Source organism: Dermacentor variabilis, chromosome 2 (genome assembly GCF_050947875.1).
Source record: "Dermacentor variabilis isolate Ectoservices chromosome 2, ASM5094787v1, whole genome shotgun sequence".
Taxonomy (NCBI): domain Eukaryota; kingdom Metazoa; phylum Arthropoda; class Arachnida; order Ixodida; family Ixodidae; genus Dermacentor; species Dermacentor variabilis.
In genome coordinates this window covers 82,417,119-82,433,700 of record NC_134569.1, presented here as the reverse complement: position 1 = coordinate 82,433,700, position 16,582 = coordinate 82,417,119, and the positions used below count along the sequence as shown (strand labels likewise).

At 41.7% G+C, this 16,582-nt stretch overlaps 1 protein-coding gene across 8 annotated transcripts in view; it reads right to left on the bottom strand.

Annotated features, from left to right (window-relative positions):
* The window catches only part of LOC142572166 (lysosomal acid glucosylceramidase-like), a 32,320-nt gene that overhangs the window by 5,683 nt on the left and 10,055 nt on the right, over window positions 1-16,582 (bottom strand). For all 8 annotated transcript variants that reach the window (XM_075681093.1, XM_075681092.1, XM_075681095.1 and 5 more), the window contains 3 exons: window positions 14,522-14,765; window positions 12,536-12,760; window positions 1,400-1,563 (listed from right to left, as the gene is read on the bottom strand). In XM_075681093.1, coding sequence (XP_075537208.1) covers window positions 1,400-1,563; window positions 12,536-12,760; window positions 14,522-14,765 — 633 coding nt within the window. The remainder of the gene's footprint in view (window positions 1-1,399; window positions 1,564-12,535; window positions 12,761-14,521; window positions 14,766-16,582) is intronic.

Genomic DNA, 16,582 nt, shown 5'->3' with positions numbered 1-16,582 from the left:
GTAGATGTAACTCTTTGTGATGCTCTTTGGTGGCGATGTCGTCGTCGCCTGAGAGTAGCGGTAACCTCTGTGTGTGTTGAATGGTCCCGTGCCATACGTTTGAGTACTGCTCGCTCAATCCTCACCCTCGGGCAATCATTATATGAGGCCTCATGAGTACCATGGCAGTTAGGGCGCTTTAACACCGTTGTGCGGCACGCATCAACTGAATGACATTCAGTGCACCGTGTGCACACGAGGTTATTCCTATAGACACCTTTTATGTGTCCCATCTTGCAGCATTTGTAGCATTGCAGGCGCTTCGGTACGTATGGGCGGACAGGATAGCGGACGTGGCCAACTTTGACATGTGAGGGAAGGCCGTCTCCCTCAAACCACAGCTTCAGGCGACGTGTGTTGCCAAGTCTTGTGATGTGCGTGATAAGAGTGCCTTCTGTAGTTGGCTTTATTGATATTGGTAAGTCGTCGGTTGGTATAGAAATATCAAAACCATAAAGGACGGCGACAGTGCCATTGCAGCCTGTAGGTATCATAGATCACACTTGCACTATGTCGATCTCCGTTACGTGCCGCAGGCTTTGCAGTGCACTACGGTGCAGAACATCTACTGCATGGACATTCTTCAGTGCGTTTATTCTCACGTCCTTTATCTCGTTTGGCGCGATTACCTCAAGAAACGCAGAAAGGACTTGCCTGTTTGGGAGTTGCAGATTGGACACTGGGTCCACAGGCATGAAGAGCATAGTGTACGGCCAGCGCTGTGGTGTTGTCTTCACGGTGGAGACACTTGGCGACGATGACCTCCGTAGCAATCTTCTTTTTGTGGTTCGGCTCATGACAAGCGTGAAATCGTCGTCCGACGAGTCGACGCTGTCAAATTACAACTCGGTTGCCTCGCTGTCCATGTCACTTGACGCATTTATACGTTTCCTGGACGCAACCCCTCGTGATGGCTGGGCTCCAGGAAGGTCTTCGAGGGCTTCTTCATCCATTGCCGCAACAAGGGAGCTGCAGCTCCCAGAGTTTGGAAAGAAACAAAGCGAGACAAAGGTACAAGCGTTCTATAACAGACAGAATTGGACAAGCGGCTGTAGCCTGAACAGATGTTTATAGTGCTGCAAGTGCTACTGTGCTGTGTGGTGACGGTATGCGGTGACAGTGACCGACTGTGATTGTGTCAATGCTCGTTTCTTTCTTTATGTCTACTTTGCTATCGCTTTACCTCCCCTCTCTCCCTAGGGTAGGGTAGCAAACCCGATCTTCCCATCTGGTTAACCTCCCTGCCTTACCCTTTTTTCTGTCTCTCTCTCAAGCTATTTTTCATCTCTATGCGTACATTTTATACACATAGAGCCGAAAAAAATCTAACATAACGTTTCCAGAAAGACACATGGCATACCTGAAGTGACCTAAAGCATAGTACATTGGCTGCTTGTAGAACTCCTGAGCTGTGGCGTTCACGATGATAGGCGAGTCGACGAAGTCTTTAGCCCAGTTGGGGCCTCCTTGTGTATCTAAGGCTAGGTTCCAGTCCGTCCAACCGCTAGCCCAGTGGTTGAGGTTCTGCAAGTCAAAGAATGAAGGATGTTCGCATCCTGTCAGAAATATTCCCTTTCAGCATTCTCCTAATTTTGTAAGGCGGCAGGTATAGTCTTTGTAAACTTGCATTGCATGTGCATATAGTCTGTATATTAAATATATAGCGTGTATATCATGCTATAATATAGTCTGTCTTATTGTATACATTTGTCAGGAGCACTAATGCGTAGTGCACCGGGTAGCAGCTGCTCAGCTTGTTCTATTGTTTAGTGGTACCCGCCGTAGTGGCTTAGCGGCTTTGATGTTGCGTTGCTAAGCGCGAGGTCATGGGATCGAGTCCCGGCCGCGGCGGCCGCATTTCGATGGCGAAGATATGCAAAAACGCCCATGTCTCGTGCACTAGGAGCACGTTAAATATGCCAAGGTGGTCAAAATTAGCTTGGAGTCCCCCACTACGGCGTGCCTCCTATTCAAGTAGTGGTTTGGCACTTAAAACCCCAGAATTCATTCATTCATTCTATTGCTTCGTCATTATTCCTCATGCTCCTCTGCTCTCTTATGTCGCTCCTTCCCCTTTATCCCAGTGCGGAGTAGCAGGCCAGAAGCCTGCTTCTTACACCAACCTCCCCGCCTTTCCTTTCATCAAACTTTCTTCTCGCGTTATCTCATTCTCTCCCTATAAATCTCTAAAAGTGAATCTCAGAAGTCTTTCGCAGCTATAATTGTTTAAATATCCATGGTAGTAAACTAGTAATAAGGTAAAAAAACCTTTACCCCGTGCTCTATCTGCCCTCTTCCACCAGACGATACACTTACTGCCTCGCGAACTACCGCCGGCCTTTGGCAAAATGGTACAGTGTGCCCAACCGATTTTTCATGGCAGTGCGATTCGTAATTTAGCAATGTTTGTAGCCTTTGTATGACGCGTTCGACGCCCCTCGAAAGCTTCCCCTGCCGCCATACGTTTCGCTGAGAACAATTCCTCAAATATGGCTTCTCCGCAACGACTGAACATCTGAGAATAAACTTTGTTCACTCAAACTCTCCTTGGTTGTTGAGTTGATCATTACCGTCAGCTCAATTAAGTCCACTGGTATGGCAAAGGCCTCTCACAAATATATGTAGTTTACTTTGCCCTACTGATATACGCGGTAGTCCGTACTGAACGTTGCGTCAATCAAGGAGCCTGGCGAAATTCTTTGGCATGACCATACCGCTTGCTTAGTGGCTCGTGTTCTAGGGCGGTTCTCCCTCGTTTCTTGCTGAATGAGTAGAAATGCGTCTCGTCGGCAGCAATGCAAAAAGGTGATTTTTTTTCATGCCTAAATTAGCCAATTGCAATATGTGTCCTATAGTAACTAATATTTTAACTATCCAAGGACTCTTTACTATACAATTGGACATATGTATTTCTTGCGCAAATACAGTTCGCCTATTAACGTAAACCACGTAAAGAAGCAGAACTGCGCTGTTTGTTAAACAACCTATTTCTAATTTATTCATGCAGGAAAAAGAAAGAACGATACGAGCAAACGGAGGCCTGTGAAATCAATTTAAAAGTTAAGCGTCATTAATTTGCGTGCGAGCAGAAGTATGGAATTTTATTGCATACGATAGTAGTGCAATTTATGAAGTCATAGTGAAGTTCAGTTTCAGTTTCACTTTATTATTCTTTAAATACAATGAATGGGGCCACGGCGGCCGCATTTCGATGGGGGCGAAATGCAAAAACACCCGTGTGCTTAGACTTAGGTGCACGTTAAAGAACCCCAGGTGGTCAAAATTTCAGGAGTCCTCCACTACGGCGTGCCTCATAATCAGAAAGTGGTTTTGGCACGTAAAACCCCAAATATTATTATTATTATTACAATGAATGGGTAAAAGACAATATACAGATGAGGGTTCCAAAGTCAATGACTGCAACGGGACCCTCAGTTAATAATAACAATGGAGAGATATATTACAGATGAGCAAGCTAACTAAAAGGAACAAACACAATCGCGAAAATACAACATAGAAAAATTAAATTAACGAAAACAAATTGTCTGTATACAAGCCTATAGTGCATTAAAAGAAAGTGTCAGTACATACAAATGGCACATCAAATCAAATCAAATCATGTTTATTTTCCCAAAGTAGTAGTGTAATGTAGTGTAATGAATGACGTAAACTTAAGGGCATGACTTAATGCGTAAAAAGATGAACATTTAATGGTGCTGAATAAACCATTGTAGAGTTTTGTAGCAATGAATGACGGTGTCATTTTCCCATAGTTACAATGAACCATAGGCAGTAGAAAATTGGAGTTACGTGCAAACCTGTTATTATTGATGAGGTACCTGGAATCAGTGAATTGGTATGAAAGCTCTTTAGTAAATAATTCATAAAACATAATTATTAGATGATAGTTGAACAAGTTCGTTACAACAAGGATGTTATTTTCACGAAGTAATAGAGTAGCACTCATGAAAAACCCACTGTTAGTGATAATGCGTATTGCTTGGTTTTGTAGGTGCTGAATAGACTAGATATAACAGCGATATGTGTTTCCCCAGGAAACAATGCCGTAATTAATGTGACTGTGAATGAAAGCAAAGTATAATGCTAATAATGCGTCTTTGTATACAAAAAATGCTTTTATTTGATTAGTGCTCTAATATTGAAGGTACACTTTTGCTTAATGAAGGCAATGTGTTGAGAAAACTTTAGGTTAGAATCTAATTTGAGGCCCAAAAATGATATACAGTCGCAGACGGGAATTTGATGACCATCTAGAGTTATCTCAGGCAAGCCAGGTAGTATTTTATGGCTAGAACGGAAAATCATGAATAGAGTTTTTAAAGGATTGGTAATTAAATTATTTGAGGAAAACCATGCAACAATATGGTCAAGCTCATTGTTGAGTTCAAGATTGATGGCCACTGTCAATATTCTGCACTAAAAGAGACAAAAAATGCATTGGTGGCTCACATACGTGCGAATTATGGGTGTTAAGCGGAGGCTTCTTTGGTGTGTAGGCAACTTTTAAGAAAACGTAACGATCACTGGGAAGAATGATAGCGCGAACCAAAAGAACAACTGCAAGATGATAAAAACTAGGACGAGCGCCCACCAGTAATCATGAAATATCAACTAGCCCGAACAGCTACCCTTTAACGAGTATACAATGACAATGACGGGACTATTACGGTTATAGTATCCTAGATTTAGTGCTAACTTCACACCCTGAAAACTTTTCCCCTATCTCGTATCTGAATGGCCTCAGTGACCATAAGATACTGCACGCTACTTTTTCATAACATATATCCAATCAAACAAAAAGTAAAGAAAAAACGCGCCTTATGACAGAGGCGACTATACAACAGCATGACCCGAGATTTAACAACCTTTTACGATAGTTTCGCAGCTGACATTTATCTTCGTTTACTTAAGTCTAACTGGTTACTGTTTAATTCTGAATTCTTACGTCTAAGAAATAATGAAACGGAAACAATCCCCAAAGCGTAATCGCATACTGAAACTACTAAACAACAAAAAGAACGTCTCTTCCGTTCTGCAAACTCTTCTCAATCAGAAATTAAGTGGGAGAAATATGATCTTGCGCTCAAGCAATATTACAAGCAGGTCGTGGGGACCAAACGTGACTATCTCTTTTTTTTTTCCACCACGTTGCCCTCTATGTTGCGCAATAACCCAAAACGCTTCTGGCAATGCATTATTTCCCAATGGTCCAACGCTGTTTTTTCTCCGCGACAGTTTTGGCTCCTTAGTCCCCGAAACTGAGGTCACTGACGCTTTAAACACTGATTTCTGTTCTAATTTTACTAATGACTACCCTGAATTTCTTCCTGTATTACCACCTTCCACTTATCCCCCCATGGCAAACATTACTTTTTACGTGGACGGAATTGTTAAAATTGTCGATTCCTTAAAAAAAATTCGTACTGATGGCATCAACTCCAAGCTATTAAAAAGCAATAAGCACATCAGATGTCTTTTTCTAACGCTAATATTTCAGCAGTCTCTCACAGCTGGATCAGTCCGCCAGTGACTGGAAAGTTGGAAAAATAATTCCGATCTTTATGAAAAAGAAATGCGCACAAATCCCAGCAACTACAGTTCAATGTCCATCATCAGTGCTTGCTCGAAACTGATGGAGCACGTTATACATTCGCACATTGCCACTTTCCTGTCAGCTGTCAAGTTCTTTCATCCTAACCAGCACAAATTTTGGAAAGCTCATTATTGCGACACTCAACTTATTCGTTCCTACATGATTTGCATACTCATTTCGATCGCAACATCCCCACTGAAGCTCTATTTCGTGACTTCGAAAAAGCTTTCGATAAAGTTTCACATATTTTTCTCCTGCACAAACTCTCGCACCTTAGTCTTCAACCAGGCATCGTTAAGTAAATCCGTGAATTTCTAATTCATCGCCATCAATTTGTTTCCGTTAACTTGATTTCTTCAACCCTATCTTCTATACTATCTGGTGCGCACCAAGGCTCTGTCCTTGGGCATCTCTTCTATCTTATATATATATATATATATATATATATATATATATATATATATATATATATATATATATATATATATATATATATATATATATATATATATATATATATATTATTGACCTTCCACTTATCATCCAACATACGCCTTTTCGCGGATGATTGCACTTTATGCCGACAAATAACAAATGCTTTAGACTTCTCCGCTCTTCACGATGACTTCCTCCAAATACAGGCATGGTGCAGCAAATGGTGCAGGTTCCTCAATGTCAGTAAGTGTTTTCACGTGTACTTTCATCGACGTCGTAATTGTGTAGTACCTTCGTACTCCATTAACAACTGCACTTCAACACAGTGTGAGAAATTCGAATACCTAGGAGTGACTATATCAAGTGCTTTATCTTGGACCTATCATATCAAAAAGGTTTCTCATTGCTGCAATCGATTACTAGGTTATCTACGACGTAACTTGTATTCAGCATCTGCCTCAGTCATACTACTTGCATATAAAACCTTAATTCGATCTAAACTAGAATATGCTTGCGCTCTTTATGACATCAAGTTAATATGGTAAACTCACTCAAATATGTTCAGAACCGACCTGTCAGATTCATTCTTTCCGACTACTCCTATAACACAAGTGTATCAGCCTTAAAATCGCGGTTGTGTCTTCTCTCGCTCACGTCTCGCCGCAAAAATGCTCCACTTTTCTTTATTTTTTATTTTTAGGGTTCTTTCATTCGCTGCCCACCGGTAACCAAATCATCATACCAGCCCGTCGTTTCCCCGCCACACGCATCCTAATGCTATGTATCTAACCCGCGCCCATTCCACTACGCATCAGCGTTGTTGTTTTTTTTTTTACACAGCCCGAGAATGGAATACATCGCCCCTGTCCCCAACATTTGTCTTTTCAAAGCTGCCATCGACAACCATCTTTAAAGTCACACCATCTAACCTGAGCCGCCACTTCTCAATATACGCCCGCCCCTTACGCAGTGTCCCGTTTTGGCATCGTTGAAGTATAATAAATAAATAAATAAATAAATAAATAAATAAATAAATAAATAAATAAATAAATAAATATTTGTGTAAATTATGCAAGACTCGCGACAGTCGAGGGATGATATTCCTGCTCGACAATCTCTAACACACGGAGCACGCCAGGGCGTTCGACGCGGTGACGGTATGCTGAGGCAGCGCGACGGGATGAGGAAAAACACACACACAACAGGACTAGCGCTGCGTGTATTCTCGGCCCATCGCGCTGCCTCAGTATACCTTCAGGATGAACCAACTCGCCCAAATCAAGTTGTTTCTTTTCATGGTTTCGGCGGGGGAAAGCCTCACTCAGTGTAAACACCGACGCTCCAACACCAGCGTCACATTCGATCGGAACCTTATTCTATCGCAGACACTGCACACCGAACCGAACTGGTCCCGCGCACAGTACTTGTCGTAGCATTTGTAGGCCCATACAAACAAAACTCAATGCTCCCTCAGCCACGCCTCCTGTTTCCACTTGAACTCGCATTTGTGCGCAATGTGCTCGTCGTGCTCATCGCTTCTCATGGCCGAATCGCGTCGTTGCTCCGCTTCGCGCTTTTGCTTTTCGATGCTCATCGCTTTTCTTCAGCTGCCCATGGCCTCCATGCGCCGTTGTTCCGCTTCTTGTTTCTTTGAATGCAACGTTCACCACGCTCCTTGACTTTGACTTGACTTTAGTGAAATTTAGACAATATACAGTTGTCGGGGTGAAGAGGGCTAAAGGTGACACACGTGGTCACCTGACTAGGCCCTAGACACCCTGAATTCACGCAGGCACAGTTTCGACATTGTAAGTTGCGAAGTACAATTTTTTACATGAATTTTTTATACAGGAAGATTATAACAATTCACATACAGCAATATACATACACTGTACATTCAAATCAATCTAATTAATTATGTATAATACCTACAAGCATGTACACTTGACCAAGAAAAGAAAAAACAAAGCAAGGAATCCTAACTGGATCTCCTATACGGCAATAAAAAAAAATGTTCACATGACAAATGTGTTCACTTGACAAAAAAGAACAAAGAAAACAAATTTCTAACTGGTTTATACACGATTTAAGAAAAATCTCTTTGCCTGGTTTCGGAAAGCAGGCAAAGAGGAACAGTTTTCCATGAAGTCTATCAGAGCAGGATAAAGGTTTAACAGATTAGGAATTTGCCAATTTAACAGTTGCGTCCCGTAATTCGTCCTGCATTTAAACTTGATGAAGTTGGTTCTCCTAAACTCGTAGTGGGATTCATGTTGGTATACCTCAAAGAGAAGAGTTGTGAATCAATTTTGAAATCTGAATATGCAAGCTCTGATAGTCGCAGTTTGTATAGTGATTCAATGTCCAGGATGCGATTCTGCGAAAAATATACAGATGTTGATTCACGTTGTGGTAAATTTTCAATAAAGCGCACACTTTTTTTCTGTAATCGACGGAGGCTTTCCATGTTAGACCTAGTAGTGGTGCCCCAGACAAGCAGGCAGTAATGCAGTCGCGAATGAACGGTATTAAAATACAGTGGACGTCGTATATAACGAGGCAACAATAAGCGAAACTTATTAAGCATACCAATACAGTGTGCAATATTACGCTTAATATAGTGAATATGGCAAGACCAACGAAGGTTTTCATGAAACTGAACACCTAAAAATTTAATTTGTGCTACCTTCTTTAGCGGTCGCGACTCGAATGCCACATCATTATTAATATAAACAGGTCTGTTAACAGGGGTAAAAACAATGTACTTAGTTTTGTCAACATTTAATGAGAGTTCATTTGTAACAAGCCAGTCAGATAGATTCTTAACCATAAGTTTACACGCGGAATTAAGGAACCTAGATTTTCACCAGAAAAAAATACACTTGTGTCGTCAGCATAAAGGATAATAGAAGGGGTTTGTGGGATAGATACCATGTCATTGATGTATAAAAGAAACAGAGTAGGTCCTAGGATTGACCCCTGAGGAACCCCAAATTTTATTAGCTCAGAATTAGACGTAGCATTATTAATAACAAAATACTGGGAACGACCGGAAAGGTAGTTTTGCAATAACTTAAGTGAAGTGCCTCGTATTCCATAATACGGTAGTTTGCTAAGAAGTATATTATGTTTAATAGAATCAAACGCTTTGCTGAAATCTAGAAAAACACCTAATGTGTACAATTGATTTTCTATGTTGTTAATAAGTTTATCCTTAATACTGAGCAATGCAGATTCAGTTGATTTCTTCCTCTGAAATCTGTACTGGCTGGGAGAGATTAACTTATGTTTGTTAAGATAGGTAGTAATCCGTGTATTAATCACTTTTTCTACTATTTTGGAAAACAACGGTAGAACTGATATAGGTCTATAATTACCAATTATATTGGCAGCACCGCCTTTGAACAAAACAGCAACTCTTGCCATCTTCATTTTTTCGGGAAAAATACCTGTTGTCAAGATTAGATTTGTTATATGACAAAGTAGATTAACTATTAGGTCAGCAATTGCTTTAATTGGTGCTACCTTTATGCCATCAAAACCGCAAGAACAGTTATTCTTGAAACCTAATATAATATCATTAATCTCTGCAGGAGTAGCTGGATATAAGAAAAGGCTGTGCTGAAGATTATATGCCATGTATTTTCCAATATTACTGGACGTTCGGGCAGGAAAATCTCCAAATGCCAAAAAATGTCTGTTGAACTCATTGGCAAGATCTTTACCACTCAGAACCGTTCCTCCAATTGTCATTTGTGTAGGTATATTTGTTTCTGATTTCTGTAGAAGATTTTTGACTGTACGCCACGTTTTTTGAGGGTCAAAGGAGATATCTGAAAATTTATGAGCGTAGTATTGAATTCTAGATTTCTTTATATCTGCACCTAATTGATTTCTAACTTTCTTATACTCTTTCAAAACTGTCAAGTCTTTAGATTTTATAAACTTGGAAAAAAGCCTATTTCGTGCCTTGATTCGCCTGAGCAGGTCTCGTGTAATCCAAGGCTTCCTTCCTTTTCTACACTTTGCTATTGTTACAACTGGGAAAGCGCATTCATACAACTCTGTCATTTTGTGCAAGAATTTGTTGTATAAAATATTAGGATCTTCATCACGCTGCAATTGGCTCCAGTCGACAGAGTAGACGATTTGACGAAAATATTCAATTTGGCTTTGGTTTATAACGCGGTAACTATTTGGTGGGTAAGTATGTTCGAATATTTGTTTATTTGACCTTTCCATAAAGCAGAAGATTGACAGGTGATCACTGATGTCGCTCAGGAGTACTCGTGCCGTGGTACCACCAATATCATTGTTTGTTAGGCATAGATCAATAAGTGTTTCGCTGGAGCCTGTGATACGAGTAGGCGTTGTGATTATATTGGAAAAGCCGTCGGCCAACATCATATCAACAAATTCATTGACAGAATTTGACGTTTCTAGTAGGTTAATATTAAAATCACCCATTATTACCACAGGCCTACTTTGTAAGGAGAGGTCGCCCAATACTATTTCTAAAAAGTTGAAGAACTCTTGAAGAGACGCAGAAGGTGGCCGATAAATTAGGCCAAAGATGAATGCATTTGTCTGAATAAAAAGTGATTCGTACGAAGGGCTCAAAACTGTGCACTGTGGCATTATTTCGTAAGAAAAACTGTTTTTAATGTACAAAGCTACACCACCCCCTTTTTTGGCTTTCCTAAACAGCGCTTCAGACCTATAACCAGGAAAGCGAACAACATCATTCGATTCAGTATACCAGGTTTCAGTGAAAGCCAGCGCATCAAATTCATGGTTCAATGACGACAAAAAAATATCAATTACTTCTTCTTTGTTTCTTAAACTGCATGCATTCAGATGATAAAAGGAAAAGCATCCGGATTTTGAAACCTTCATACGTTTAAAAGAGTTAACATCGTGATAAGGACTGTTATCCATTTGAACTGTCATTCACAGTAGATGTACACTATCTAAATAGCACATCATATCATGTTATCGATGTCACTTTCATCGCGGATGCGAATCGCGTTGGCGCCCTCAGTTTTTCGCGCAAATATGGGACCATTCTTTTGCCACACAAACCGATAGTTCTTTTCCCTGCCTTTTCCACTTGCTAGCCAAAGAAGGCGTTTGTTGAAAGGTTTGTTGAAAGCTCGCTGCTATATTGCCCACTTCTTCATTGCTTGCTTCCGTATGCGCAAAAAAGAAAGCCTCGTCACCGCTACTAGCCGCAACCGCATTGTGGAACCAGATAGAGACAAATAAATTTTCCGTTTAATTCTGAGGTATTGTGCCGTAACCACAACCTGGTTATGAGGCGCACCGTAGTGAATGACGCCAGATTAGATTAGACCATCTGGTGCTTCTTAACGTGCACATAATGAACGGCAGAGAAGCTTTTTTCTTTTTTTCTTTTCTTTTTTTGCATTCTGCCGCCATCGGAATGTGGCCGTCGCGACCAGGTTAAAACCAGCGGCATCAAGCTCAGCAGCGCAATGACGGAGCTGTCGGGCTGCGGTGGCGGTACGCATACAGGTAAGACTAGTGGGCACTGGCCAAGGAGGTAGCGACAAACATTCTTTTGGTTATTTAAAAGTACATATGTTATCTCATGCAATATTTCCTGTTTTTTTTTCAATATTTTCATGTCAGTGTTGTGCCGCCGGCATGTCTTGGGGCGGTGTTAGGGAGGGGGGGGATAGGGCAAATAGGATGGGGGGGGGGCATCCATAAGGTTTGCCTTTTGTAATCGCAGTAGCTCGGAGCCACTGTCGTTCCTAGTTTAGGAAACTGATGCTCGTTCTGCAGTTCACATTTCGGAAAGTCGTGAAACGTGCGTGCAGGTTGCACAACGAAGCGAAGTTTGCCATTCTTGCTGTGATGACAGATATATTAGGCAGTTTATTGTGTTTTATCTTAAGTCCCTGTTGTTTTCTTTCTGCTAAGGGAGAGAAAACAAGACGGGGGAGGAAAACCAAGAAGGGTAATCAATGTCAAGCCCGTCTGGCTGCCCTAAACTTGCGATCAGAAAAAGGCAATCTCCAGGGGTGCACTGATTTAACTCAACGTTCTGCATTTTACTGGAGTAATTGTTATGGTAGCCTGGTCGCGCATTTTATCCGCCTAGAAAGCCACACGAGCTCTTCCGCAGTAGCTGAAGGCGACAAGACTTGAGTGCTCGAACACAGAGACGCTTCGCTTTATCTAGTGCTTGCTGTTGATCAGAACTCCTGTCTTCTTTCTGTCTCTCCTTCTTTCAGTCCCTCACTGCTTCCCCACTTGTTTGATAGCAAACGAGACAAAGGCTCTAGCTGGTCTCCCTGCCTTTCCTTTCTTACTTTCTCTCTCTCTCTCTCTTTCCTATAGACATACTAATTGGCATTTCATTTTGCAATCCACGTAGCTTCTGCGCGCTGATCTTACACTTCTCCAGAAACAAGACTTCACCTGAATTATGTCGGTGGCGTACTCTTCAGCGCGTTCCCAGCTGCCTAGCATGACACCTCGTCCCTTCTTCTTTTTGTAGCCAGTGCAGGCCTCGGTTGGCAGGATAAACTTGTCCGGGTAGTTCGCGTGGACCTTGTCCAACACACCAGGACCGACTAATCCATCACTGTACCCGTGAACAGCCACTCCGTGCACGTACTTGGCTGCCTCAGGATCGCCCAATACCTGCGTATCGTTGCATGTACCGTGTGTCCTAGCTGTTCATCAACAACAACAACAAAAAATGATTCAGAAAGCACGGTGCCAGATATAATTGTAGTACCTACGGTTTCCCGGCGTCAGAGGTCTGACGACCAACTACTGTAGGTATTAAGATCGTATATGCCTTGTACCGTATTTACGCAATCTTTTTTTTTTCTTTTTTTTTCGTTGAACAACTTGGCTGACGTTAGTGGGCCACCCTATGTAGTGACACGAACATAAATTGTTTATAATATGAGTGAACGTTTTTCACGAGCCAATCCGTGTTACAGTGTTATCGCTCAGCGCAAGACACACCTTTCTGTGTCGGAGGTTTCTCATATGTTTATCGCTGGTTCTATCCATTGTCGGTTGTCAGCACACCTAGTGTAATCAGATTGTATGCTCCACACGAATTGTGCAGCACTTTCTGGAACGCACGCGGCCACCAGCGATTACGCCGCGACCTTCGACGTGTCATGTATAAGAACCGACGCACTTGACCCACAGAATCAATTTCAGACGATCGCCGAGTGTGCTCGATGCCATCGTTTTGGTTTGAGTGCTACTTGTTTTTCTTGACACAGGTTCGCCCAGTAAAGAGTTAACGTTTTGAAGGCACGATTTTAACGGTGTATTATTCTATGCCATCACGACAGCGTTACGACAGGTTATGTTGAAACTTCAAGTACATTGGTGCTACTTGTAAAAAAATCTTCGAACTTTGTACTGGAGGCTGTCATCAGGCCACTCCTAAAGACCACGACGGTTAGAGCGAACTCACTAGAAAAAATAAAAAAATTAAGAAATTAAAAATAAGAGTCGGACGATAGGCGATTTGGCTTTGTATTTTCGCAGCCACGAATATTTATGCGTTTTCAGAGTTTTCCTGTCTATTTTATTTTTCTTATGCGTTTCTCCTTGTGAATGTGTGCCCGTTACGTGGTGTTAGTACATGTGTACGTTATGGAATGTCAGAAAATAAATTTAAACCTTCATATGCCAAGTCGATGGGAACCGATAATTATTTCTTTAAATCGAAAACGCTCATAAGTATGACATTATGTTTATTCAAAAGTGAAGAAAAAATATGTAAGTTTTTCCTGCGCACAGTAGTTATCGCAGGCAGCTAACCAGCTGAGCGTGTCTTGTGTTTCTTCCTAGGAGCGGTAAGGAGGAGAAGAAAAGACAGTGAAAGGCGAGGAGGTTAGCCAGTGCAAGTACTGGCTGGCTACTCTGTGCTGAGGAAATGGAAGCGGCAAACTTTCCTAACTGGTTAATACCGTCGGCCACCTTAGCAGAAGGTTCGTGTGGCCATATTTAATCACATTCTGCCTCTAGTTCCACCTGAGTCTTTGTCAAATCGGGCAGGGCATCGAGTTCACTTCGTTTCTTCAAGCTGTCATGATACTTTATGGGTTATCAAAACCACTTCGTTAAGCAGAAAGTTTTGTTACACCGGTTTTAGTTTATTCGTGCTTTGGCTGCATTCTTTTATATGCGGAAGCAGTGTTGCAGCTGTATATATGTTACAGTGTTTTATCAATTCACGGGGGGGGGGGGGGAGACTTAAGAGGGGAGGGGGTGAGCAGGGAGTTACAGTAAAACAAATCAAATTCTTTTCTGAATATTGTCCCCATTCGCTTCCTGACTAATGTGTCCGCTTTAGCACCTTTGATGAAACGTTTGCCAATAAAGCTTTCTCTCTTTTTTTTAAGCTCTAGCCTGACTCTGTATTTGACTCACAGTTCTTGACCACAGTCGAATTCCGAGGCGGTTATCGTCGAACATCATTAGTTTCAGCTTCTCCGCGCCGTAACCTGCCTCGGCCAGCGCAGGCCCCAGGTCGTGTTTGATGAAGTCTCGTTCAGTCTGTGGTGTGAAGCCCAAAGCCTGCCAGGGATAGCGCGGTATGAAGCCGGACGTAGGCTCGTTCTGCGCCGTCAAACCCCACATGGGAACGCCTCGTTTCTCGTACTCTTGCAAGAACCTGAATGCATAGGGAATCACAACCAATTAGCAACTACGTACATGCATAAATGGCACAGTGTGCGTTTAGATACGCGTATAAGCAAGATACTACGTTTGCCGTCTGTACCTTTGAATTGATGGTCTGTATTCTCTGGACAGTGCCCAAAAGTGCTGTTAATTTGCGTGATTCTGGCTTTTGGTACTCTTTTCAAGTGCGAACACATCTATAGTATAATATATATATATATATATATATATATATATATATATATATATATATATATATTCTGTTCAAATCTTGTAATGTCGTTTGTTTGAAAATTGTCGCAGCTGATCATTGAACGAGAGTCTGATGTTTTCTCCCACTTTCATAGTACTTTTTTTTCGTGTCTTATGTTTTACAGCGAAGATGTAATTGCAACTGCATGTCTCGAAGCATTACCGCCTCAAAAGCTGACGAAAATACATTCGGAGACACGTGAAGCTATGCCAATGAAATTTCGAGGAAGTGTTGGGCATATTTATTATGATGTGTGGGTGAAGTCAGGGCCATTTGTGGTAATTGGGCGCGCTGTGGGAAGTTGCCGAATCTCTGTTAATTTTGACCGTCATTCAACAGAAAACTATTTAAGCTTTCCGAGATGAAACGTAGCAATAAAATGCTTCTTAGGAGAAATATATTTGAGTTCTTTGTAAATTGTGGATGATTTTAGAGGACACATTCATCGAATTAAGAATTTTGTGCTACTTCAGATTCTTCTCGGTCCTATAACGGAGCCCTAATACATCTGTTGCTTGTTTATCATTCTTTGTGAACCAGGTAATTATAAGCCAGCTAAAAACAAAAAGTCATAGGTGCATTGGGGACGCTGCAGGAAATCTTTGTGTGCGTGCGTGCGTGCGCGTGCGTGCGTGCGCCACAATGATATGGTAAAGGGAGCAGCAGCCTGGAACGTTCAGTTGCGAGTATGTGGCTTTGGCGGTGCAAATGAGTTACGCGTGCGACTCGATTTTAGTTCCCCGCGGCGGTGCAACCGCAGCTACGCAAAAATTACAAAGATAGCAGTGCATGAGGACTGATATGGAGGTGTAGGGGGGAGGTGCTAGTTGTGCTTCGAAATGAGACAGGCTCCTAATCTTTGATAAGTGTCTGAAGAATATGAAAAACAAAATATATATAGAGAAAAACAGGTTGGTAGTTTCGATATTCACATAACTGTGTCGAAAGAAGATAGAAAAGAACCACTTCACTACTTTTCGAAGCCGGATCAAGATGACTGAGAAAGAGTGATTGCAGAAAAAGAATGACGTTGGCTGTTATTCAAGCGCAGTGTGCATCACATAAAAACCATTGATCGTGTTTATTAGCATGTCACGGTATTCGTCGCTAGGCAAAGGAGGACGTGGTTACTCAGGCCTAAACCCATGGCATTTGAAAACAGTAGGAAATGATGAGTAAGTCGGCAAGTTATAGCAATAAAAGATCGTTGGATGATATGTACTTAACAATCGCGAAAACTAAGCATGATAAGACATATATTCTCAAAAGCGGACGGCATATTTAACCGCAACGCATTACAGAAGGCACAAACAAGTGGACCGTGTTCTTTCTTTCTTTCTTTCTTTCTTTCTTTCTTTCTTTCTTTCTTTCTTTCTTTCTTTCTTTCTTTCTTTCTTTCTTTCATCATAAAGCAATAACGATCCTTGCTTTGATTTTTTGAAGCTTAGGTGATGACACACTGCGTCAACTGGGCTTCCAGATGTGGTTCGAGATAGTGTCTCTAACCTCACGCGCAGAACGTCAGAGCAGAATGCCTGCGTCGTTTAGATACGCCT